At 31.8% G+C, this 22,829-nt stretch overlaps 1 protein-coding gene across 4 annotated transcripts in view; it reads right to left on the bottom strand.

Moving 5' to 3' along the window:
- Positions 1-5,063, bottom strand: part of LOC108691726 (serine/threonine-protein kinase 11-interacting protein) — a 10,491-nt gene extending 5,428 nt beyond the window's left edge. For 2 of the 4 annotated variants that reach the window (XM_018199592.1, XM_018199595.1), the window contains exons 1-10: positions 4,782-4,850; positions 3,816-4,379; positions 3,113-3,409; positions 2,746-2,939; positions 2,347-2,653; positions 1,819-2,181; positions 1,665-1,743; positions 1,307-1,481; positions 1,116-1,251; positions 890-1,039 (exon numbers count right to left, since the gene is read on the bottom strand). In XM_018199592.1, coding sequence (XP_018055081.1) covers positions 890-1,039; positions 1,116-1,251; positions 1,307-1,481; positions 1,665-1,743; positions 1,819-2,181; positions 2,347-2,653; positions 2,746-2,939; positions 3,113-3,409; positions 3,816-4,269 — 2,155 coding nt within the window. In that variant the 5' untranslated portion in view covers positions 4,270-4,379; positions 4,782-4,850. Of the gene's footprint in view, positions 1-889; positions 1,040-1,115; positions 1,252-1,306; positions 1,482-1,664; positions 1,744-1,818; positions 2,182-2,346; positions 2,654-2,745; positions 2,940-3,112; positions 3,410-3,815; positions 4,380-4,781; positions 4,851-4,946; positions 4,964-5,032 lie in introns of those variants that run through there. The other 2 variants (XM_018199593.1, XM_018199594.1) reach the window with 2 other exon arrangements.
- Between the last annotated feature and the right edge of the window lie 17,766 nt (positions 5,064-22,829).

Here is a 22,829-nt window from a genome sequence, read left to right as displayed (position 1 = left end):
TATACATATATATATATATATATATATATACATGTCCCGCGAGACTTTTCCAACCGCCCATAGGAAGATAGATGGGATCGAAATAAACATAAAAGTTCTTTATCGTTTAGCGATATTCGTAATAATAATCAAGACATTAATGTTTGCAATTGTAGTAATGAGAGCGCGCCAACAAAACTCCGGCCGCTCGAAGTATAGCTAAGCAACGGCGCGCTCTTATCTCTCCAACGCGCTGCCGGCGCAGCCTATGTTTGAAAAAGTGAGCCGGGCTACTTCGAGCAGCCGGAGCGTTTCTATCGGCGCGCTCTCATTAATACAATTGCAAACATATGGTAAAAGACTTTTATGTTTTTTTCGATTCCATCTATTTTTCTGTGGGCGGTTGGAAAAGTCTCGCACCCTATATATATAACATACATACATCAACTATTAGACTGCACTTTCATTATTATTTATTTACTCAATCAGACAGCTAAGAAGGATTTATTTTCTTTTTAAGATAAAGTTAAGCAATATCAGGCCAATTTTAATGTGATTGTTTTGCACAAACTATACATAATAATTCGTAATTCAAAGTAAAAACGATGACATTCAATTGTGTATTTTTGCAGCTTTACTTTTCAGATGAATCAAAAATTGTAACATTCTTCACTATTATTTTTCCTATAATAATTAAAATCTCGCTCTGATTTGTTTAATGCTTGTGTCATAGAAATTGAAGTTCTTGAGAATTAATACATTGAAATTCACTGCAAAATCTTGATACAACATTGCAAAAAGGTCAATACTGTGTAAAAAATCTCGTAGGTTGTGCACTTTTTTTTATAAATCCACTTTAAAGAATCCTACATGCTGACAAAATATGACGATATTATATCGAGGGACATACCGATACTGGAGAATGATTCGGAATGTGCCAGGTTAAGCCTTGTTGGATTGTCTATTAGCTGACTCTTTACAATTTGGTTATCTACATTAGAAAGTGTCTCTACTTCAATGACCAAGCTACTGTCGCAGGTAGGACACTTAATTTTTGTACCTGAAAAAAACCATCATTTCACTCAATCCTTTCCAAAAATATATAATAGTATCTCATCATAAATCGTAAAACAAACCTGTCATCGATTTAATAGTGACTGCCACGTATAATTCCGGATCCTGTGAGAATTGTGTTGAACATTTCATGCACTTGAAAATCTTGAGCAGTATTGGTCGCATCTCGATTTGCTCACTAATTATTGTTACAATTTTCTAAAAAAGCATTATATTGTAAATTCCAAAATCGTATTTAAATGTTTCTCAGTACCTTTGCATCATCTAGTTGTGCAAAATATCGTCTACTCTCCTTATCTTTCCTAGTAGTGTCAAAAATAATATCAACTGTGGGTGGATCGCTTCTACCTAAGACGCAAGACAATAAGGAATTTGTTGACCAACAAAATTTTATTTTTCCAGTAATTGCATCTCTTTCTTTAATATCTCTGCAAATATTTACCACAAAAGTTTTATCTTAATAATAATATATTAAAAAAATGTACATATTTAATTGAAAACTACTTTCGACAATCTGCCATCTTTGATTTTTCTTGTAAATAATTAAAAACATTTGAATCTAATGCAATTCTAATTGTGTTATAATTGTTTGCAATGAAATAATAACTTACTCGGAAGTTATTACCAAAAAGACATTCTCCATCTCATTCTCATTATTCCTTTTCTGAACGATATACAAGTCTCCAGCTTCTATAATAAAAGAAATATCAATTTGTTGTGCGCGATGTTTAATATATTATTTAATATATTATGAATAAATTTTACCTTCATTAGGATCGTATACAATAGGAGCAATGCATATTTTCGAAAGATCGACCAAAGTCTTAGTTTGAGGAAGTTCTTTATCGTCTTCTATGTATTCTGCAATTTCTTGCGATTCATTAGATGATTTTTCGTTATCCATTGCGTAAATCAGAGTATCATGAAGAGACGATGATGTATTAATTATATTAGCCAAAGTTCTTATTTTAGATATTTGCGATTCTGGAGATTCTGGTGAAGCAGGATGAAGACCCATAATATGCTGGACAGAAGTTCCTGCATGACTGCTCAACCAATTATTTTCGCCAAATTTTTCTCGTAGACCTAAGATACGTTTCTTTATTTCCAAGTAATCCTTTGATGACTCTGAAACAATGAACAAGTTAATATAGAATATTGCAAAAAAGATACATCATTCTATTGCTATGCCAGTTATTATATACAGTACTGTTCCATTTTAGACACCAATTTATTAGATACAATACACTTTTCACTCTACTATATATATTATTTATTTTAAAAGAATTTTACCTAAATGAGAAGATGATGCTACCACATCAGGCAATTTCTTAAATTCTCTTCTTTCTTGATCGATTTCATCAATAATTGCTTCTTTGACATTTGGTCTTCTTTTATTCCTTGTTACACTTTTTTCTAGATTCTCAGATAACAATATTGTTCGATGATTTAATCTGTCTTGATCGAATTCATGTATATCAGCATATACAGATATTGAGCTGGTCAGAGATGTAGATTCATTCATAGGTATTGCAAAGATTCGATTTTCTGCGACTAGCATTTTTTCCACATTCGAGAACGACAGATGATCTAAAACAAACTATAAGAATTTATTCAGATCTGTCATGTAAGTATATTAGCACTGCTGTTTCACACTTAATAATTTTTTTTTTCAATATTACACAGGGATACCTTGCTATCTGACAAACTCGGATGTAAATGTTTGATGGTCAGAATTCGATGTTTTGGATGATATGATAAAGGATTTCCTTCTAGGGATAACCACAGCAAGGTAGACATCTTTTGCAGTGGCAAGAGAACCAAATGTTCCATTAAACAATTAAATGACAAGTCTAATTCTGTCAAACATTCTAAGCCTTGAAGACCTATTACACAAATTAATAATGATAACATTAGATAATAATTTTTTCTTAAATTATGTAATCACACACATTTATTAATAAATTTGAAAGTTATATTTAAATGTAGCAAGAGAATAACTTTAAACTATTTGGAAATTAAATGAAGAGTTATTAGTGCATAGAAAATGACAACTAACCGCTTAAATTTTCGATATAATTGTTTTTCAAAACCAACACTTGTAACGAATGTAATACTGTCTTATTGAATATAGGTATTTGTTCTAATTTATTGTAACCTAGATTCACGTATCTCAAGTTTGATAAATAAGATATTTCTTTAGCATCGATTATCATATTATGACTCAGATCCAATATCTGAAGCCAAGGTGCCAATTCTAATGATTCATCTAGACATTTGAGAGCGTTATGAGGCAACATCAAGTGTCTCAAGGATGCCCATACGAAACCGATTCCAGCATCACCTCCGCATTCAGCTGTAGATATAGGAATGTAAGACAATAACTAATTTCAATGTATATATAATAAATATATAGAAAACTGTAATTTCTTTTTATGTATGTCACATCAATAATTTTATAGAATTTTGTAGAATTTTTTTTGCATATTCGTTTGCAATTTGTTAAAAGTTATATTGTTATTTATTTTATGATATCCTATATATAATTGAATTATCAAAATATATAATATTATCTTTTAAAGACATCATTTCTATAAAAAGATACACATAGGGTGACTGTAAACTACACTTTGTGACAATACATTGAGGTAATTCATTGATGCTTATCTAGTTTATAAATATTAATCTATATATAATATATAATTTATATATTGGATAATATATAAATATTACCTAATATATACCTAATATATAAATATTACCTAATAATTGATAAATTGTGGATATCCCTTTCCTGCCGGCACACACAATACTTTCCAACTGACCTCTGACACTCTGTAGACCCTTCAATAATTCAACAGATACTTCTTTCAATTCCAAATACTTTAAATGTCTAAATTTGGAGATGTCAATGGTAACTTTGATGTCAGATGAACAATGTATTACTTTCAAACCTATAGTTTTTTGCACAAAATCGTGTAGAAACTTTACATCACGAAATATATCTATCTTGGAGCTGTTACACACGTGAAATGAAGAATTTAAATCTTCGGATTCTGATACAATCAGTGAAAATGCTTCATTAAGATTGTGCAGCAGTTTCGTCGACAAGGAAAGCTTGCTGGAAGCACTCAAGATTTTGTCGCCATTCTGGCGAAGAAGTCTCACCAGTTCTATTATTTCCGGTATATTAACTATGTCTTGCGAATGACTCATTATTGATACTTATTTACTCACTCTATTATTGATTAATAGTTTTTATACTGTGTTATCTAACAGATCAATTCGCACTTTTCCAAAGAAGACGCTTCACCATTCATGTTTAACTAAAATGGCAATATAATGCATTAAAATGTTACACGAGATCTTATTGGCTTTAATGTTCCATTTATAAATACAAAAAAATGAAAAATTTAAAGTTAACAAGAGAAAAGAATAATGGGACTAATAAACTTTATTGGATAAATGTTTGATTCAACTTGTTCATTGTTCTAGAAAAGGATGCAAACACAAAAATAAATCGTTTGATTTCTCCTTTTATGGAAAAAGAAAATGAAGTTTGAAGAGCTAAGTTATATCGTTTGGTACTGTATATGAAACTTAAATGTTACGACAGATATCCTAACCTTGAAAAATATTACTTTTAATTTAAAATAAACACACATAATCGTTTGCGGGATTGAAGACACTATATATAAAAAAATTTTTTTTTAAATAACTTAGATTACTTTTTCCACACAGTTTCGATTTGAACTTTCCAAACTTTGTTTTTCGAACAAAGAGACATTGAATAAGCTATATGATTTAATGTGAGCGAGTAAAGTATTTATTAAAATTTCTAATAAAATTGAAATTGTCGATGTAAACCAATTAAGACATTTATCAACATTTACATCATTTTATGCGCAATATATTATCAAACAATAATATCAAAGATCAATGTAGACAAGCATATAAGCAATAACCATAGACTTGATACATATATAATGATGAGCGAAATATCCTCAATATCGAAGAATTTGACACTGACATGGCATAATTTGTAATTTATATCAACAGTTGATATTCATATGCCCGTATTCATATACTCGTATTCACAGTCAGACCTTATATTTAAGACTTTCTTAAATTTATCTTTAAATACTTTACGAATTATTTCATTGGCTGCTGAATATCTAAAGATAAATTTAAGAAAGCCTTAAGTATAAGATCTGACTATGAATACGAGCATTATTCAATTAAGATCATCTTGAAATCGTAACATTTCATAGTCATGAAATAAGATGACCTTCGAGAAGAAGTTTTTCCTTAAGAATTCTTGTTTGATTTAAAGTCTTGACGAAGAAGTCTTAAGGTTGAACTTATTTGACATTCGGCTGTTTCCGTAATATTTCGGTTGAATTCTCCAATAGAAACATTACATTTGAGAAGTATAAATTTATAAAATGTTATTGTATTATATTATCTTTTAATTAGATTGTGATGATTAGACTGTAAATTCCGACTTGAAGTGCGTTTCTTGGTGAAGAATTTCGCTGAAATTGTTTCATGTTTGGAATATTTTAGCAAAATTGTTGATTGAAAAATTATTGAAATTTCACTGAAAGTTAATTTTTCAGCTAACATACTGAAAAATCGCTGAAATTTCTCTGAACTTCTTTTCGTAAACTTTCGTAACTTTTCTTAAAGTTTCTCTGAAATTTTGCTAAAAATAAATTTTTCAACAAAAAATCAAAACGTTGTGTCAAAACGAGAATTAATTTCAATAAAATTTTTCCATCAGAGATATTAAAATTAATAATATTACCTAACGATTTAAATATAAGTAAATCTATCATGAATCTCTCGCGTTTCCGACTTTTTGTATATGCTTTTTTTAATGTGAAACATAAAATGTCATATAAAAAAATCTTCTGTTGCATTTATATAAGCAAAATTTACAAGAATCATATTCGTTTATGATTGATTAAATCTCGATCAAAACATTTCCCATATGAATTTTGGCCCATATGAATTAATAAGTTACCAATAAATTTTTGAACAGCGAGCCAAGAATTTTTATTTAATTGCTTCATTGAATATATCATTGAATATATCATTATATTTAATTGCTTTATTGAATATATCATTTTTCAGTATAATCAAATAAGAGTCTGCAGTAGAGAAATATCTGCCTACAAGAATTTGCACACGTGATTACAACGCATGATCATGTCGATTAAGTGTGACAGATTTCCTAACCTTAATAGTCGTCAATTTTGATGTGTCATATGACCTTGATTCGCAGGACAGAGTGTCATTTTTTTATTATCAAATATTTATTTTTATGCGAAAACACATCTTCAATGTATTTTTATTAAAATTTAAGATGAACATGGTCTTCTTAACATTTTTAATTTTTGTTTAAATCCACCTCGAACACGTCTTGATGAAGACCGTTTTATTTATTGTATATACATGTCAAATAAAATGTCTTATAATGATTATGAATTTGTCGTGAACTAAAAGAGTCTTAAGTCTATTTTGAACAAGATGTGTTTATGAATCAAGACTGTTCAAGACGTTTTGAAATAAGATCGTCTTCGATAAGTTTTAACTTGAGATTTTATTCAAATACTGTCTTATTTTTCGATTATGAATCTAGAAGATAACCGCTCATAAGCTGATATTCATAGTCAGATTTTATATTCAAGACCATCTTAAGTAATGTCTTAAGACGCTAATGCGGCTCTGATTAGTTCGTGATACCTCAAAAACTTAAGATGGTCTTCAGTATAAGAACCGACTATGAATACTGGCCTTTGATTTCAGTTTTTTCAAAGTAATTTTTTCAGAATTGGTAATTTTTGATGATTTTATTGTAAAATAACTTTTTTAAAAAGTTGCGATAACATTAACATATTTTACATGCTTGTTTAATTTAAACGGATCCTAAAGTGAAACCTGAACTTCGATCGCTGTTTTACCAATAAAATGAGACACGTCGACATATCTTTATATATTACCAGGGCCGGCAACTTACTTTGTCCCTAGATGTGGAATGACAAAAGGAGGAAAGAAGGGGGAAGAGGATATCGAGATACTATTAAACACTGTCGACTCTGAGCAAATTTTCGTGACTACAATGGCTCGGAGAGCCCAGGGATAATTGAAGAACACTGATGTTACGAAGGCAAGTCAATAAATTTTTAGAAAAACATAGTAAAACACATTTTTTTTGATCGATTCATTTTTATTTCAACATAGTCTCTTTTCAGCTCGATACATTTGATCTAACGTCTCCAACGGCTTTTTCAAGCCATCTGAATAATATGATTTGTTCAATCCTTCAAAATAAGCTTTTATTTTGGCGATGAGCTGCTCTCTGATGGTGAATCTCTTTCCTCCGAACCATTTCTTCAGGTTTGGAAACAGGAAATAATCGCAAGAGACTAAATCTGGCGAATGTGCTGAATGGGGAAGCAATTCGTAGCGGAATTCGCTGAATTTAGCCATCGGTGCTAGGCACGTGTAAACACATGCATGCTTGATGGAAGAACACTTTCTTCCTCGCCAAATAGGGATGTTTTTTCTTTAAAATGTTGTTGAAACGGTTCAATAAGATTGCATAATAATCGCCATTGATTGTTTTTGCTTCGACGGAAGATAATCGATATGAATTATATCCGCGTGTATCCCAAAAAATTGTGGCCATCACCTTTCCGACCGATTTTACGGTCGCCTTCTTCGGAGCTGGTTCACAGTGAAGTCCATTGTTTTGATTGTTTCTTCGTTTCGAGTATGAAATAATGAATCCATGTTTCGTCCACAATAATGAATCGACGCAGAAATTCATCTGAATTACGTTAAAACATCTCCAAACATTGTTTGTGAAATCGCACGTATGGATTCATCACAGTGAGCAAACGCGGCATCCATCTTGCCGATAGTTTTTTTCATACCCAATTGTTCGTGCAAAATTGAAATCACTGTGCTATATGATATACCTGTGGTCTTAACAAGCTCGCGCACTTTCACTCATCGATCAGTCAAAATAATATCGTGGACTTATCGATGATTTCTGATGTAGCAGCCTCAATTGGACATTCTGAACGAGATGCATTGGATGTACGACCAAGTTTAAATTTATTCACCCAATTGTATACAGTCGCAAACGCTGGTGCAGATGTGCTATGAATCCAACTCGGCTTTGATTTCTTTTGGCGTTAAACTTTTCATATGTAGATGTTTGATCACTGCACAAAACTCGTTTTTTTTCCATTTTGCAAAAAATACAAAGGTTTTTCGCTTTAATCATCTACAGTAATAAAACATGTGATGAATTCCGTTCAAAATTTGACAGTAATCGGCTGAGTGAGAGATGCTACTTGTTAAAAAGTAATGTGACATGACACTGCGAGTGCTCTCTGACAGATTTTCTAAGAATTTATTGATTTGCTGTCGTACTGACAATTAATAAAAATTTATTATTACACTGGCCAATAAAATTAATGCAACACCTATTTCATTCTGCAAAAATAGGCAAATTCCAAGATAGAATAACTTCGTTAAAAATCATTGAGATGCTTAAAAAAACATTTTACAGCTTAAAATTTCTACTTTTCAGATCTACTTTAAAGATTTCATAAAGTTACACAATAACATAAATGAAGTTACACAATAATATAAATGAAGATATATCTCAAAATTTTTTACGAAATTTGCGGAGTTCTACGGAGTGGACTAAAAATTGTACACAAATGTGATTTATATCATTTGAAAGAGCGAATCTTTACCTTTAACTTGCTTTTTTTACAAAGCTCCGCCCGATTCTTTTTCATCGATTTATTCAATGTTGAAGCAAAAGGATAATTTTTGATATGTCATATAAATATTTGAAAAACATTTAATAAACATTAAATAAATGTTTCTTTAAACTATTATTTCAAATAATTAATGTAAAATGAACATTTATTAAAATGAACATTTACGTTAAATAAACGTGAAATAAATGTTTCTTATTATTTACATTTTAAATAAATAAATAATAATAAGTAAAATAAATATTTTATAAAACGTTAAACAACTATGGGAAAACAACTATGGGAAATAAACTGACAAGCCTAAATATTTATGGTAATCTTAAGAGTGGAGAAATGTCTGTGTGATGATTTTCATCGATTTGGGAACGAAATAATTCGTCTGTAATGGCATATGTGTATTTCTCAAAATGATTCAACCATTGACATATTTACTTGGCTTAGTGCATTTTTCACAATATGAATATCCTTGATGAGACTTCAGGCTTCTGACTAGTCGCGCCGGCCATGTTGGAATCATGACGTCAGAAGTGAGGAATGACAGGAATGAATGGTTAATTTATGCGTACTACTTTTAAATAAAAACAACTGGATGAAACGAAATGACGAGATCATTTTAAAACACTTGTAAAAATTGATGAAAACTATCCTTTCCTTCCTTGATAATCAGTAAATGGTCATAGAAGGCAAAGTGAGCTTACTCGGGCAGAAATACATAGTCCGACAGCTGTTGAAACGAATAAAAAATATACGTTTTTACATATAAAATTGCAAGATAACTTTAGTTTTCATCGATAATTACGATTTTGATAAGTACGAGGCAAGTCATATTTTCATAACTAAGCAAATAATAACGAAATGGCACGCAACATAAATTTCGTCGTCAAAACATTACTTTTCCACGCCTATAAGTTCGGCCATTCATCGTGGTGCAGCACTACCAGGTATATAAATATGAAACCGGAATTTACCAATAGATGACCATAAATGTCAATGTACCATAGTTGCCATCAGACGGCGTCATTGACGCCATTTCCTTGTTCTGACATCTGAGAATCTGAGACAAAGATTTTTAACTTACAACAATACAAGTTTCATACAACAGTATAGTTTGTAATAGCGTTGAACATGTCGAATTTTGTGCCTGGAAACTACGATTTGCGGACAGCATTGATTTTCTGTTACCATTTGAAGAAAACTGCTGCAGAATCGTATCGAATGCTTGTCGAAGCTTACGGTGAGCATGCTCTTGATAAATCACAGTGCTTTGAGTGGTTTAAAAATTCAAAAGTGGCGATTTTGACGTGAGAAACGAAGAACGTGGATAATCACCGAAAAAGACAGCGAATTGCAAGCATTGTTGGATGAGGATGACGCTCAACAACAACTCGCGAATCAATTGAATGTGACACGAGAAGTCGTCTCCATACGTTGAAATCCATGGGAAAGATCCAGAAGATGGGAAAATGGGTTCCACATGAATTCAATGAAAGACAGCAGGAAAACCGAAAAACCACTTGCGAAATGCTGCTCGCCAGGTACAAAAGAAAGTCATTTCTCCATCGAATTGTGACTGGCGATAAAAAGTGGATATATTTTGAGAATCCTAAGCGTAAAATATCATGGGTAACTCCAGGTGAACCATCGACATCGACTGCAAGGCCAAATCGCTATGGACGAAAGACAATGCTCTGTGTTTGGTGGGATCAGAAAGGTGTGATCTATTATGAGCTGCTAAAACCTGGCGAAACCGTTAATACTGAATGCTACCGACAACAAATAATCAATTTAAATCAACCTTTGTGTGAAAAACGACCGGAATATCAAAAAAGGCAACACAAAGTGAGTTTGCTTCATGATAATGCATCATCACACACACAGTAAAACTGGTCAAGGAAACGATTGAGGTATTTGGTTGGGAAATACTTTCGCATGCGGCTTACTCACCAGAACTTGGCTCCGTCCGATTATCACTTCATTTGCATCGATGGGACACGCACTTGCTCAGCAGCGCTTCACTTCTTACGAAGATGTACGAAAATGGCTAGATGACTGGTTTGGCTCAAAAGAGCAACAATTTTTTTGGCGTGGCATCCACAAATTGTCAAACAGGTGGAAAAAATGTATAGCTACCGATGGGCAATACTTCGAATAAAATATTTTTTATCATTTTCATGCAATAAACGTGTATTTTCTATTAAAAAAATTCCGGTTTCATATTTACATAGCTGGTGTAACACACAAGAACGAGTCCGTGTGCTCGCCCACGGCGCGCCGAGATAGCTCCTTCTCATTTGTCGCTTGTTTCAAGCGGCCGAAAATGTTTTCTTGATGTTCGGCGGCTCTAGATATCAATAAGGGAGGAACCTAAATAACATATAAGTTTTAATAAATTGTAGTAATAGTGTACTCCTCCCCTTAATCCAGAATAAATCATATTAAAACGCAACAGTTTACGAGACATTTAATTATTTAAGATTTTTCATGCGCGTTATATAGTACTTATACTTATATAGTATTTATACTATATAATCCCCTTCGATAAACTCGAGTAGCAAGAATAGTTTAATAAAAATAGAATTTTATCGGAAAAAATTATAAACCAGCATTTCTTTTCACGAAAATCTCAAAAGGCCATTAGAAAAGAAATGTGTATTTTCGAGACTCGAGACTTATGAAAAAAATATGCAAAAAAAAACGAATAATTGCAAAAAACATGTTTTTCATTTATAAAACGAAAGATAATGATTGTATGAAAAAAAAATCGATATAAAAAATATAAGTATTCGAAATAACTACAAAATGAGACGTAGAACATTAAAATCGATCTATTAGTTTAGTAGAGAAAAAATAAAAAAAACATTGAGATTTAAACGCAAAGCTTCGAAATTCTCATAAAATGTATTGGTTATTCAAAAAGTCATTGCGTTTTTTCCAATTGATGACGATTGATGACGTTATCCACGTTTATTTGTATGCGAGCATGAATGTCAAATGTTTACGCGCGTTTTGTTGTTGACACTTAACTTAAAAATCAAAAAAAACGCGATTCAATCGAGTTTTGTGCTTGCATTATGGTTCGGAGAAGACATGGAGAATTTTGAAGAGCATATTCGCCATATTCTGTTTTATTACTTCAAAAAAGAGAAGAAAGAAACTGAAGCAAGGGAAAAGTTTACGGCAGAAATGTTGTCAAAAAACGCCAGTGCCAGAACTGGTTCGCCCGATTCCATGATGGTGATTTTTCAGTCAAAGAAACGCTCATCGCTCTGGTAAGCCTTCCAAGATTGACGACGATGAAATGAAAGCATTGGTGCAAGTAAATAAGCATTCAACGGTTCGGGAGCTTGCTACCGCTCTAAAAGTGTCCGTTGGAAGTGTTCATGGCCATTTGAAATCGCTAGGCTTCGTAAAGAAGCTCGATGTTTGGGTACCACATGAGTTGAAAGAAATTCATCTGACGAATCGCATGAGCGTCTGCGATTAACTCATCAAACGTGAAGAAAACGATCCGTTCTTGAAGTATATGATCACGGGCGACGAAAAATGAATTGTTTACAACAATGTCAGCCGAAAAAGAAGTTGAAGGCGAGATGAAGCACCGGAAAGGCAAGTAAAGGCGGAGATCCACCAAAAGAAGATAATGCTGTCAATGTGGGATTGGAAGGGACCAGTCTTCTATGAGCTACTTCCAAAGAACAAAATGATTAATTCCGATGTCTACTGTGAGCAGCTGCAGAAATTAAGTGATGCCATCGCATAGAAATGTCGCGAGCTAATCAATCGTAAGGGTGTTTCACCACGACAATGCGAGATCACACACAAGTGTGATCATTCGGCAAAAATTGTTGCAATATGGTTGGGATGTGTTACCACATCCACTGTATAGCCCAGACCTTGTACCATCAGACTTCCATCTCTTTCGCTCCTTGCAAAACTCCTTGATGGTAAAACGTTTGTTTTTGAAGACCTCATCAAACAGCACTTAGACAAGTTTCTCGCAGAGAAGGATGGGAAGTTTTATAAACGTGATATTATGAAGTTGCCCGGGAGATGGCAGAAGATCATCAAACAAAACGGCCAATATATCATTGATTAATGTTCATTACGTATATTAAATAAACACACCTGAAAATCAAATAAAAAAAACGCAATGACTTTTTGAACAACCCATAGTAATGACGAATAAATTTAGCTCTGAACAAGCCTGAAATTAGTTTTTGCAAAAAGTTCACTAAAAATCTTTCCATTTGTTCACTAAATCTTTCTGAAAATTTAATTTTTTTCTTCTTTGAGCAGTCACTCAGCAATTTTTACCAGAAAACAGAGGTCATTTTTCTTCTTCAAAAATTGCACTATACACTTAATAACAGAACGATTTTTTGCAGTTAAACTTTATTATAAAACGCCTTTAAAAAGTGGATTTTTTTCCGTATAAAAAAATGAAAATAATTTCGTTACTTCAAATTCAAATAGCCGTATGAAGCATTCTACATCTGACATTTTTCTACGAATTAAAAAAACAGATTACCCTCCGATTAGGAGCCGAGATAATAATTTTTTTCAAAAAATCACGTTTGAATATGGAATGCATGTTTGATTAATAAATTTAAGTCACATTAGCTATTTCTTTATTTAATATGTAAAAGTGTCCAATTGGACAAATATACGGAATTATCAAAAAATAATTATCATAAAAATTATCATAAAAAATTATTTTTTATGAATTTAATTGCAGATACAAACATGACATAAATAAACAAATAATTAATAAGTAATTTGCCAAATGTTAGCGTAACTATTAAAGATATAACACTAACTTTCGCAAATATAAAAGTATTAAATTAGTGTTACATGAAAAATATATTTTGCAACTATATTCAACATTATACTAACATTTGACAAATTATTTATTAATTATTTATTTATATATATCATATTTGCAATTAATTTTGTTTAGAAAACAATAGTTTGGTTATAAAATTAACAAAAAATAGAGTGTATTGCAGAATATATACAAATATGTATACATACTCATGTTTGTACATATTTTGTATATAGGGTATTTGGAAAATAATGATAAATCTTTCGTATAGAGGCAGAATGGAAACCGAGAAGAAAAATTCTCTATCATTTTGCAATTTTCGCAATAATTAATTGCTAAAAATTGCCGAAAATTGACCTTTAATAATTTTTACTCGAATACTATCAATTTTACAAAAAAAAACTGCAAGAGACAACAATTATTAATTTTCTTTTCATAGAGCTCTTTTTTTAGAATTTTTTTAGAATTTTTTAATATCGTATTTTTTTCGTATTCGTAAAAATGAGAAAATGCAATACTAAAAAGTTGATAAAAAATTTTGAAAAAATTCGTAGAGTTCTATGAGAAGAAAATAAACAATTTTTGTCTTTTGCAGTTTTTCTGTAAAGTTGATAGTATTTGAGTAAAAAATTGATAGTATTTGAGTAAAAATTATTGAAGACCAATTTTCAGCAATTAATATCAATTTTTAGCAATTAATATCTTATTAATTACTAAAATTGCAAAATGATAGAGTATTTTTTTTTCTCAGTTAATTTAGTCCATTTTATCTCTATGCGAAAGATTATTTTCCAAATACCCTATATATAAGCAGCTCGGAAGCCTATAAAAATCTATAGTAATGTAAATTATTAGTATCTATATAATTTATAGTTATGTAGATTAATATTAGAATTACAATTAGTTCAAGGAATAATTTTGAAATAAAATCTCAAAAAAGAAGCCATGAGTAATTAATACGCATACAGGACCACATTAACAAAATGCCATGCTATTGTTGTAAATTTGCATAACTTAAAATATATAGTCAAATAAAATGTTAAATAGCAAACAACACATTCAAATATACATATATTTATATAATAATACACTCAAATTTAAGAAAAATGAGGAAATAGATGTAATTAAATGCTAAATGTACCTCAGAAAATATTTGAAAGTAAAAATGCGTTTTAATAAAATATAATAAATACATGTTTAAAAGCTGTTTTTTTTATTTTAGACATGATTTTTTTCTAGAGCTGTTTAAAACATATATAAAACATTAAAAACATGTTTTAAATAAAAAAAACTGAATGTTTTTTTTTAAAAACACAATTTTTTATCAATTCTGTTTCACTCCGTCCGGCGCACTGCCTCGATCGTGTTCTTTAACTTTCCAATAGTTTTAAAAAAATTTTTTCAGCAGCAAAAATTTCGAGAATTTTTCAACAGCAAATTCAATTCTTCCTCGACAAATTGATGCCAGATGGAATTCTTAATCTTAAAAACTAGAGCCACAATAATTAAAAAAAAAAAATTGTTGTATATAAAAAAAATCTCAGCTCTTAATAATCGGAGAGTAATCTTTTTTTTTAAATTCGTAGAAAAATGTCAAATTTCAAATGCCTCATACGGCTGTTTGATATGATGCATTAATGAAATTATTTCTATTTTTTTATACGGAAAAAAATATCCACTTTTTAAAGGCATTTTATAATAAAGTTTAACTGCAAAAAATCGTTTTGTTATTAAGTATATGTGATAGTGTGATTCTTGAAGAAAAAAAATCACTGTAATTGCTGTAATAAAACCCTGTAAATTGCTGTGCGACTGCTCAAAGAAGAAGAAATTAAATTTTTCGTAGACAGGTTATTAGTGAACAAATGGCTTTTTGCAAAAACTAATGAACATTTCAAGCTTGTTCAGGGCTAGATTTGTTCGTCATTATGACGACTTTACGAGAATTTCAAAGTTTAAATCTCAATGAACAGAGAGCAAGTGAAAAAAAGGCTTTTTTCGGTGTTTTTCATTTTTTTTCTACTGAACTAATAAATCGATTTTAATGTTCTATGTCTCATTATAATTATTCCGAATACCTACATTTTTTTATATCGATTTTTTTTCATACACTCAATATCTTTCGTTTTATAAGCGAAAAACGTGCTTTTTGCAACTATTCGATTTGTTTTCGCATATTTTCTTTACAAGTCTCGAATATACGCATTTCTTTTCTGATGGCTTTGAGACTTTCGTGAAAAGAAATGCTGATTTATAATTTTTTTTTTTAATTCTACTTCTATTGAATTATTTTTGCTACTCGAGTTTATGAAAGAGAGGTGTACTATATAACGCGCATGAAAAATCATAAACAATTAAATATCTCGTAAACTGTTGTGTTTTATCATGATTTATACTATTCTGAATTAAAGGGAGGAGTACACTATTACTACAATTTATTAAAACTTATGTTTAAAATATCCTCGCCCCTTATTGATGCCTATTACAGAATGCGTTATGAAAAGGCAATTACATCCTAAAAAAATTCTATCTTGCTTAAGAACTTGGACTGCTTTGAATCCACATGTACCAAAGTATTCTCTGACATCATTACTTCATTTGCTAAATCATTTTTTCCCACATTATCTGTTGATGCCAGAATACTTTTAAAAACAATTCGATGTTTAAGATTTACAAACAAGATAATTTATTATTTAGAAATATTTATTATTTAGAAATTAAAAATTCTATAATACAGAATATTTCACAAGTTTTAGATTTAAATACAATAGAGCTGCAATTTAATATTGATCTTTGTTTAACAGTTGCAATAAATAACTGTGATCCATTTTGGCATTAGTTCACAATTAATAAAATTGAAAATTCGAAAATTAAGACACCTTTTGCAATTGGAATATTTTATAATAACATCAAAATCACAACTATTGTTAATGTTTTTAAATGATTTTGTAAATGAATTATCATTTTTATTGGAAAATGGTTTTGAATATTCAGGAATACGATATAATGTTATGATATATTCTTTTGTATGTAACGCACCAGCTCGCGCATATAAAATGCATTAAGGCTCCTGATTACTCAGCTAAGAACTCTACGTTGACGGTGGCGACACATAATCAGACGGGGGTCTGGCGAAACCGATAGCCACCCACTTAAGCATGAGCCCATGTGTGAGTATATGTGCTCGTCTGCGGCGCACCGAATTTTTCAAGCGACTGAAAATGCTTTCTCGGCAATCTCGGCCGATGTCCCGCAAATATTCCAATTGCAAAAGGTGTCTTAATTTTCAAATTGTGAACTAATGCCAAAATGGTGGATCACAGTTATTTATTGCAACTGTTAAACAAACCCTATTTGTAAATCTTGAACATCGAATTGTTTTTAAAAGTGTTCTGGCATCAACAGGTAATGTGGGAAAAAATGATTTAGTAAGTGAAGTAATGTCAGAGAATACTTTGGTATATGTGGATTCAAAGCAGTCCAAGTTCTTAAGCGAGATAGAATCATTTTTTTCATTAGGATGTAATTACCTTTCCATAACGCATTTTGTAATAAAACAAGAATTTATAATATCAACCACATTATCATTAAAATTATAATTTTGTGTTGAATTGTCATTTAATGAAAGATTATTAAGGTGTAATAAATTATTATTAAAAACTTCAGAATTTTCATTGTTATTGAAATGAACATTTTCAGAGATGTATTTATAGAGACACTGGATAACTCGACATCAACAATATCTTTCAGCTGTGAACATTGCATGCATTGAGTTTTGAGTAATATCTTCAGCAACTCGATAAAATTGCAGTTTTCCTACAATTTTAATTTTCTTTTTCTTATAGCAGACATATTTACTGCTATTTTTCTAACTTATTATTCTATAGTTATACTTATTACTAATAAATGAAAAAAATTTTAATTTTAATCTAATTTTCTTTCATAAATATTGCAACAGTTTTTATATCAATAAATTACACAAAAGCTTCAAATTTAAATACAATTACATGTTACTGTTTCCTTCTCTCTATAAAATAGCATTGTGGAGCATGTTTTAATCATACGTTATTTAATATTGTACTTGATGTTTCGTAGAACCAGATAATGTTTTAATAACTGATAAAATTATTGCATTATTGAGCTTTAGTAACGCGAAGGATCTTTTATTATTTCGCTTTCCATAGATATTATAAAACGATGCAATTTGATTCGATAACAATCGAAATGTGTTATTTGTTATCGATGATCTTCAATTGTCGATAAATAATTCATCTAAAAAAAAACTTCATTATAATTATAGGCTATTTTAATTTCTACTTTTCTATTTTTGCGAATGCTTAATATTTTACCAGAACATCTAAATTGTTTTCGTTCTGAAGATATTTTTCTAATTGTGTAACATGTTCAAATGTTGTTACTGTAGACACACACAAGGCAATTTCGATAATTGATTAATTTTTAATGTACTTTCAATAGAGTTACTAGTAGCTCTCAAATTTTGCAATATTAGATCGTTTTGATTAAAGATATCCATGTTTTAATAAACGCAAGTACAACGTTTATTTTGAGGAGATTTTCATTTATGTCTTTATTTGATCTAATATTTTGAATATTTATTTCACGTATAGGATTTCTTTTTATGTACGATTCATTATTAGCAGATTATACCAATTGATTACATATTAGGTATGGGAAAAAGTTCGTGGCGTTTTTTTAATGCCATCTAATGAGAAAAATGCCACGAATTTTTTCCCTAATATTATATTAGTATTATGCTTTGAATTCATTGATTGTGATGATACATTATCTGAAACATAACAAAAACTTTATAGAAGATATAATTGATATCTATAAATTAATATATAATGTCACAAAATATTATAACCGAATGTTGCTTCTCTCTGTAACCTGCAGAAATATCAAGTTTAAGAGGAGGTTTCAGTTTGCTCAGTACTTCGTCTTCTTCATCCAATGAGCTTGTTATTGTATATCTATTTAGCTTATTCTGCTGTCTTTTTTCTGGAAATTGCTCAATTTCGGAAGTTGCTCAATGTCTGATGAATATTGACATTGTTTTAATTTCTTTTCAGCTTTCTTAAGATCGTCTGCAAACAGAAATTAATATGATAAATTTGTATGCAAATATATTGAGGTCATATTGCTTACCAGTCTCAAAAAATAGCTTTTTTACGGAACATAACATCCATTCATTTGTTGGCATCTGCATTCGTTTTAATACTTTTTCTTGTGTTTTGACTAGTGTACCTATGTATCGGTCGCAGATCAATCTAATCGATTAAAGATGTAGCCGAATGCTCGATTTTGCAAATAAACAACAGACAATTTGTGTTTTCCCCGTTCGCTTGTAGTGGCACGCATACATCAAGAATATAACTGCGTACGAGAGAATTGCAAGAAAGAAATGAGAATCCGTGAGATACCAGCGTTCTTCGTTACAGCGTAAGTTGACCGAAGAATTAAGGAAATCCGCTGATATCACGATTCTCGAGGAAGGTTATGGAATTCGTGAAATCGAGCAATTCCAATGGATTCTCGCTTTCGAAAATATTGCAATTATGATATATAATTTCAGTATTTTCGGTCGAGGCGAGAATCCGAGAATCCGACGACGGCTGCACATTACTTTCCTCCCTAGATCGCAAATCCTCGTGTCATTTAAATATAATGTATTACGAGGGTTCGCGACATTATAATCCTGTATTAAATATAAAAATCGCCGCATGTTCTCGCGGAGGATATTGCGTAGCATGTGACGTGGGCTTTCATAACAGAAGTCATCGATGCACAAAAAAATGCCTAAACTGCTTCCCATCCCGTCTTGCGAACGTCCCGACGTTGAGTTGATTAAGTGCGATTCATGCATTCATGTCTCCTTCGGGCATCCATGTTTCGAACATCGAGCGCAGGGATCATATTATATAATCAATCCTTCGCAAGCATTTGCGAATCCATTAAAATTTGCAACAGATTAGTTAATTCAAAATCACGATACGATTGCGACGTAGTTTATTGCAAAACTTGTCGATCGTTACAGTCTTCGAATCATTTGTGTTACATGCGGTCTCTTTGTCGTAAAGTCTCAGTAGAAAACCTTGGAGAGGGTACGAATACTATAACATCGCGAGAAGAAAATTCGCAAACAAATACGAATGACATCGGAGACACGGACGAGTGTGTTAAAAGAGATCATGTCGCATTGGTGTTTTATAATTTCGTAACGCGAAAAACGAGATGAGACGCTCGAAGGAACGGAGAACTCACTAAGAATTCACGTTTCTCTCTCTGCGTCGCGTAACAATTTGTGAAGCGTGCGCGGGAATAGAGATTATGTCATCACGATGTCGTTGGTGGAGAGTATTATGTGCGAATTCATATTTAATAGAGATCCTGTAAAAGACTTTGTCGATTTCGCGACGCGACATCTAAATATTTTTAAAAAATCTGTATCGTGCATAATGCTAAAGCATTTGACGCTCAGTTTATTTTAAAGGACCTTGTTGAAAAGTTAGGAATAATGGAAAAACCTCGGGTGATTTTGAACGGGATGAAAATTATCATTATGATGATTGGTCGTACAAAATTTATTAAAATTTATTCAAATTATATACCTATGCGTCTATTTGATTTATCCAAGGTTTTCGGACTGCGGGATACTTTGGTTAAAAGTTTTTTCTTCATTTGTTTAATACGCTGCAAAATCAAAATTATATTGGATCAATACCTGATGCTCGATATTATTCGCCTGAACAAATGAAATCCGAGGAATATGAGCGTTTTATGGTTTGACATGGAGGAAATGTCGCGAATTTCGTTTCTGATTTCAAACAAAAAAATAGTAAAATATTGTCGGAATGACGTAGATATCCTTCGTGCCATACGTGACATACGTGCATGGCGTTCAGAAAAATCTTTTTAGAACGCGGAGACGTGTGTCCATTCGTAGAATGCATAACTATCGCTTTCACGTGTATGAAAGTTTTTCGCAAAAACTTTTTACGCGAGGAAGAAATAGGAATCATTCCATCAGGCGGATATAGATATAAAGACAATCACTCACACAAAGCACTACAGTGGTTAGTATGGCTGGAGTGTGAGCTCGGACATCCTATAATTCATGCAGGGCGAGGCTGCGAGTATCGAATTGCTAGTACGTCCATCGACGGATATTACACAGTCGAATCAGTAAACGAGACATTACGTGTTACAATTTCATGGTTGTTTTTGGTACGGTTATCTCAACTGTTATCAAATCAATTGTCAAAGGAAACTTATGTCTGGGGCATCACGCGAAGATACAATCGATGCTCGAACTCTCGCAATGACATGGCGTCTTCGATAACGTGGATATAGAATGATGGAGAAATGGGAGTGTGAATTTGCACGAAAAAAGTACGAGAATCACAATTTCGCGAGATGCACAATTTTCTCGAAAATCATCCGATGCTAATCAATCCTCCTCTCGACTTTTTCTTTGGTGACCGTAAAATATCATAATCCGATACGAAGTTACGGAGAAAATATGTGGACGGGTGTTTTCATACGTATTGAAAACGAGTACTTTTCCGTTAGGTACCTACGATTCAACCTACAGTCAACCTACGATTTATTATATCAGAGAACAATGTTCGGAGTTAATTGGCGTAGCTCCGAATTTTAATTTTGATTCTATCGAGGGTATTATTCGGTGCAGTACTTCCTCCACGAGATCTCTTTTACCCTGTACTCCCGTACCGTGTACAAATTGTTGTTTGGGCTGTGTTTGGGTTGTAGTTGCTGCGAAACATTCTCGTAGGCCGAGTGCGCTTTCCCCGCCGATCGTGAATTCATGGGTATCCTGCGAATTGCGCAAAACTCTCGAGAAAGATTATCTCGTGACGAATGTGAGCGAAATGTGACAATTTAGAATTACACGATCCTTGTACGAAGCAAGGTCATTTGTTTGTCGAATATATCAACAGTTTTTTGAAATTAAAGCAAGAAGATAGCCGAGCGAATGTCTGGATGACGAGAGTAAGGAACAGTATCTTTAAGAATACGAAGAAATTGAGGGTATTGTTTTCGATAGAAATAATATCGTTTGAAATTCTGGTTTACGTTCGGTTGCGAAGTTCTGCTTGAATTCTTTCTGAGGTAAATTCGGCCAACGAACCAATTTGCCTAATACAGAGATCATAAAAAAATACGAACGTTTGGCAACGAACTCACGAGTTCAGAACACGAAATAACCAATATATTATCTGTCAACGACAAAATAATATATGTTCGTGGCGACTACACGAACAGACAGTCGCGCCTTCTCTGCAAACTCTGTAATCGCGGCATGGACGATACAAGCACAATTGATATTATACGAATATCTACAGAAGTTAGGTAGTCGCGTTTTATATTGTGTGCGTTTTATACAGACTCGTGTATTTACGTAAGCAGAGGCGAACTGAGCGAACCGCATACGGGGAATTTTCTGAGCGATATGATGGACGAACTTGAGAGCTATGGATGGAGCAGTTTTATCGAGTCGTTCCGAGGGCCCGAAATTCTACGTGTATGTTCCATGTATAAACCGGAAGATAGCGACACGAAATTTGTAAAGTTAAAGGAATAACATTAAGTTATAAAAACTCTCAAATTATAAATTTTAATAGTATTAGGAAATTAATAATAGACAATGAAAGAGAAAGACGCGATGAAGAAGAAGAAGAAGAAGAAACGGGAGGGGCAGTGATAAATTTGAGTTTTAGTGCAATCCGATGCATCCGACATTATATGACGTAACGGGAACCGAAACAAAAACGTGCGCGCCGATATTGGTAAAATGCAAATTTCATAATCGTTATTCCCTTCCATATGGTTTGATTTCAACAGAGAATAACGACTTCTTCTTTTTCTTTCTCTCACTTATATTTTAAGTTCACGAGCTTTCCGCCTATTTGCGTAGTATTTAAGTATTATGTAAGAAAAGACCTGAATTTAAGTTTTTTGTAAATAATAAGTATCTCTCTTTTGCAAAAAAATATTTTTATTAGAATTTTATTGAATGATTTAATGTAAAAATGTAAAAATATAAAAATGTAAATAATATTTCTGAATAATTGAATTTTTTGTATAACAGTTATCAAAAATATAATCAACAT

Source organism: Atta colombica, unplaced genomic scaffold (genome assembly GCF_001594045.1).
Source record: "Atta colombica isolate Treedump-2 unplaced genomic scaffold, Acol1.0 scaffold51, whole genome shotgun sequence".
Lineage (NCBI taxonomy): Eukaryota > Metazoa > Arthropoda > Insecta > Hymenoptera > Formicidae > Atta > Atta colombica.
The sequence above is the reverse complement of the archived record's forward strand: the minus strand, read 5'-3'. Positions and strand labels throughout refer to the sequence as shown.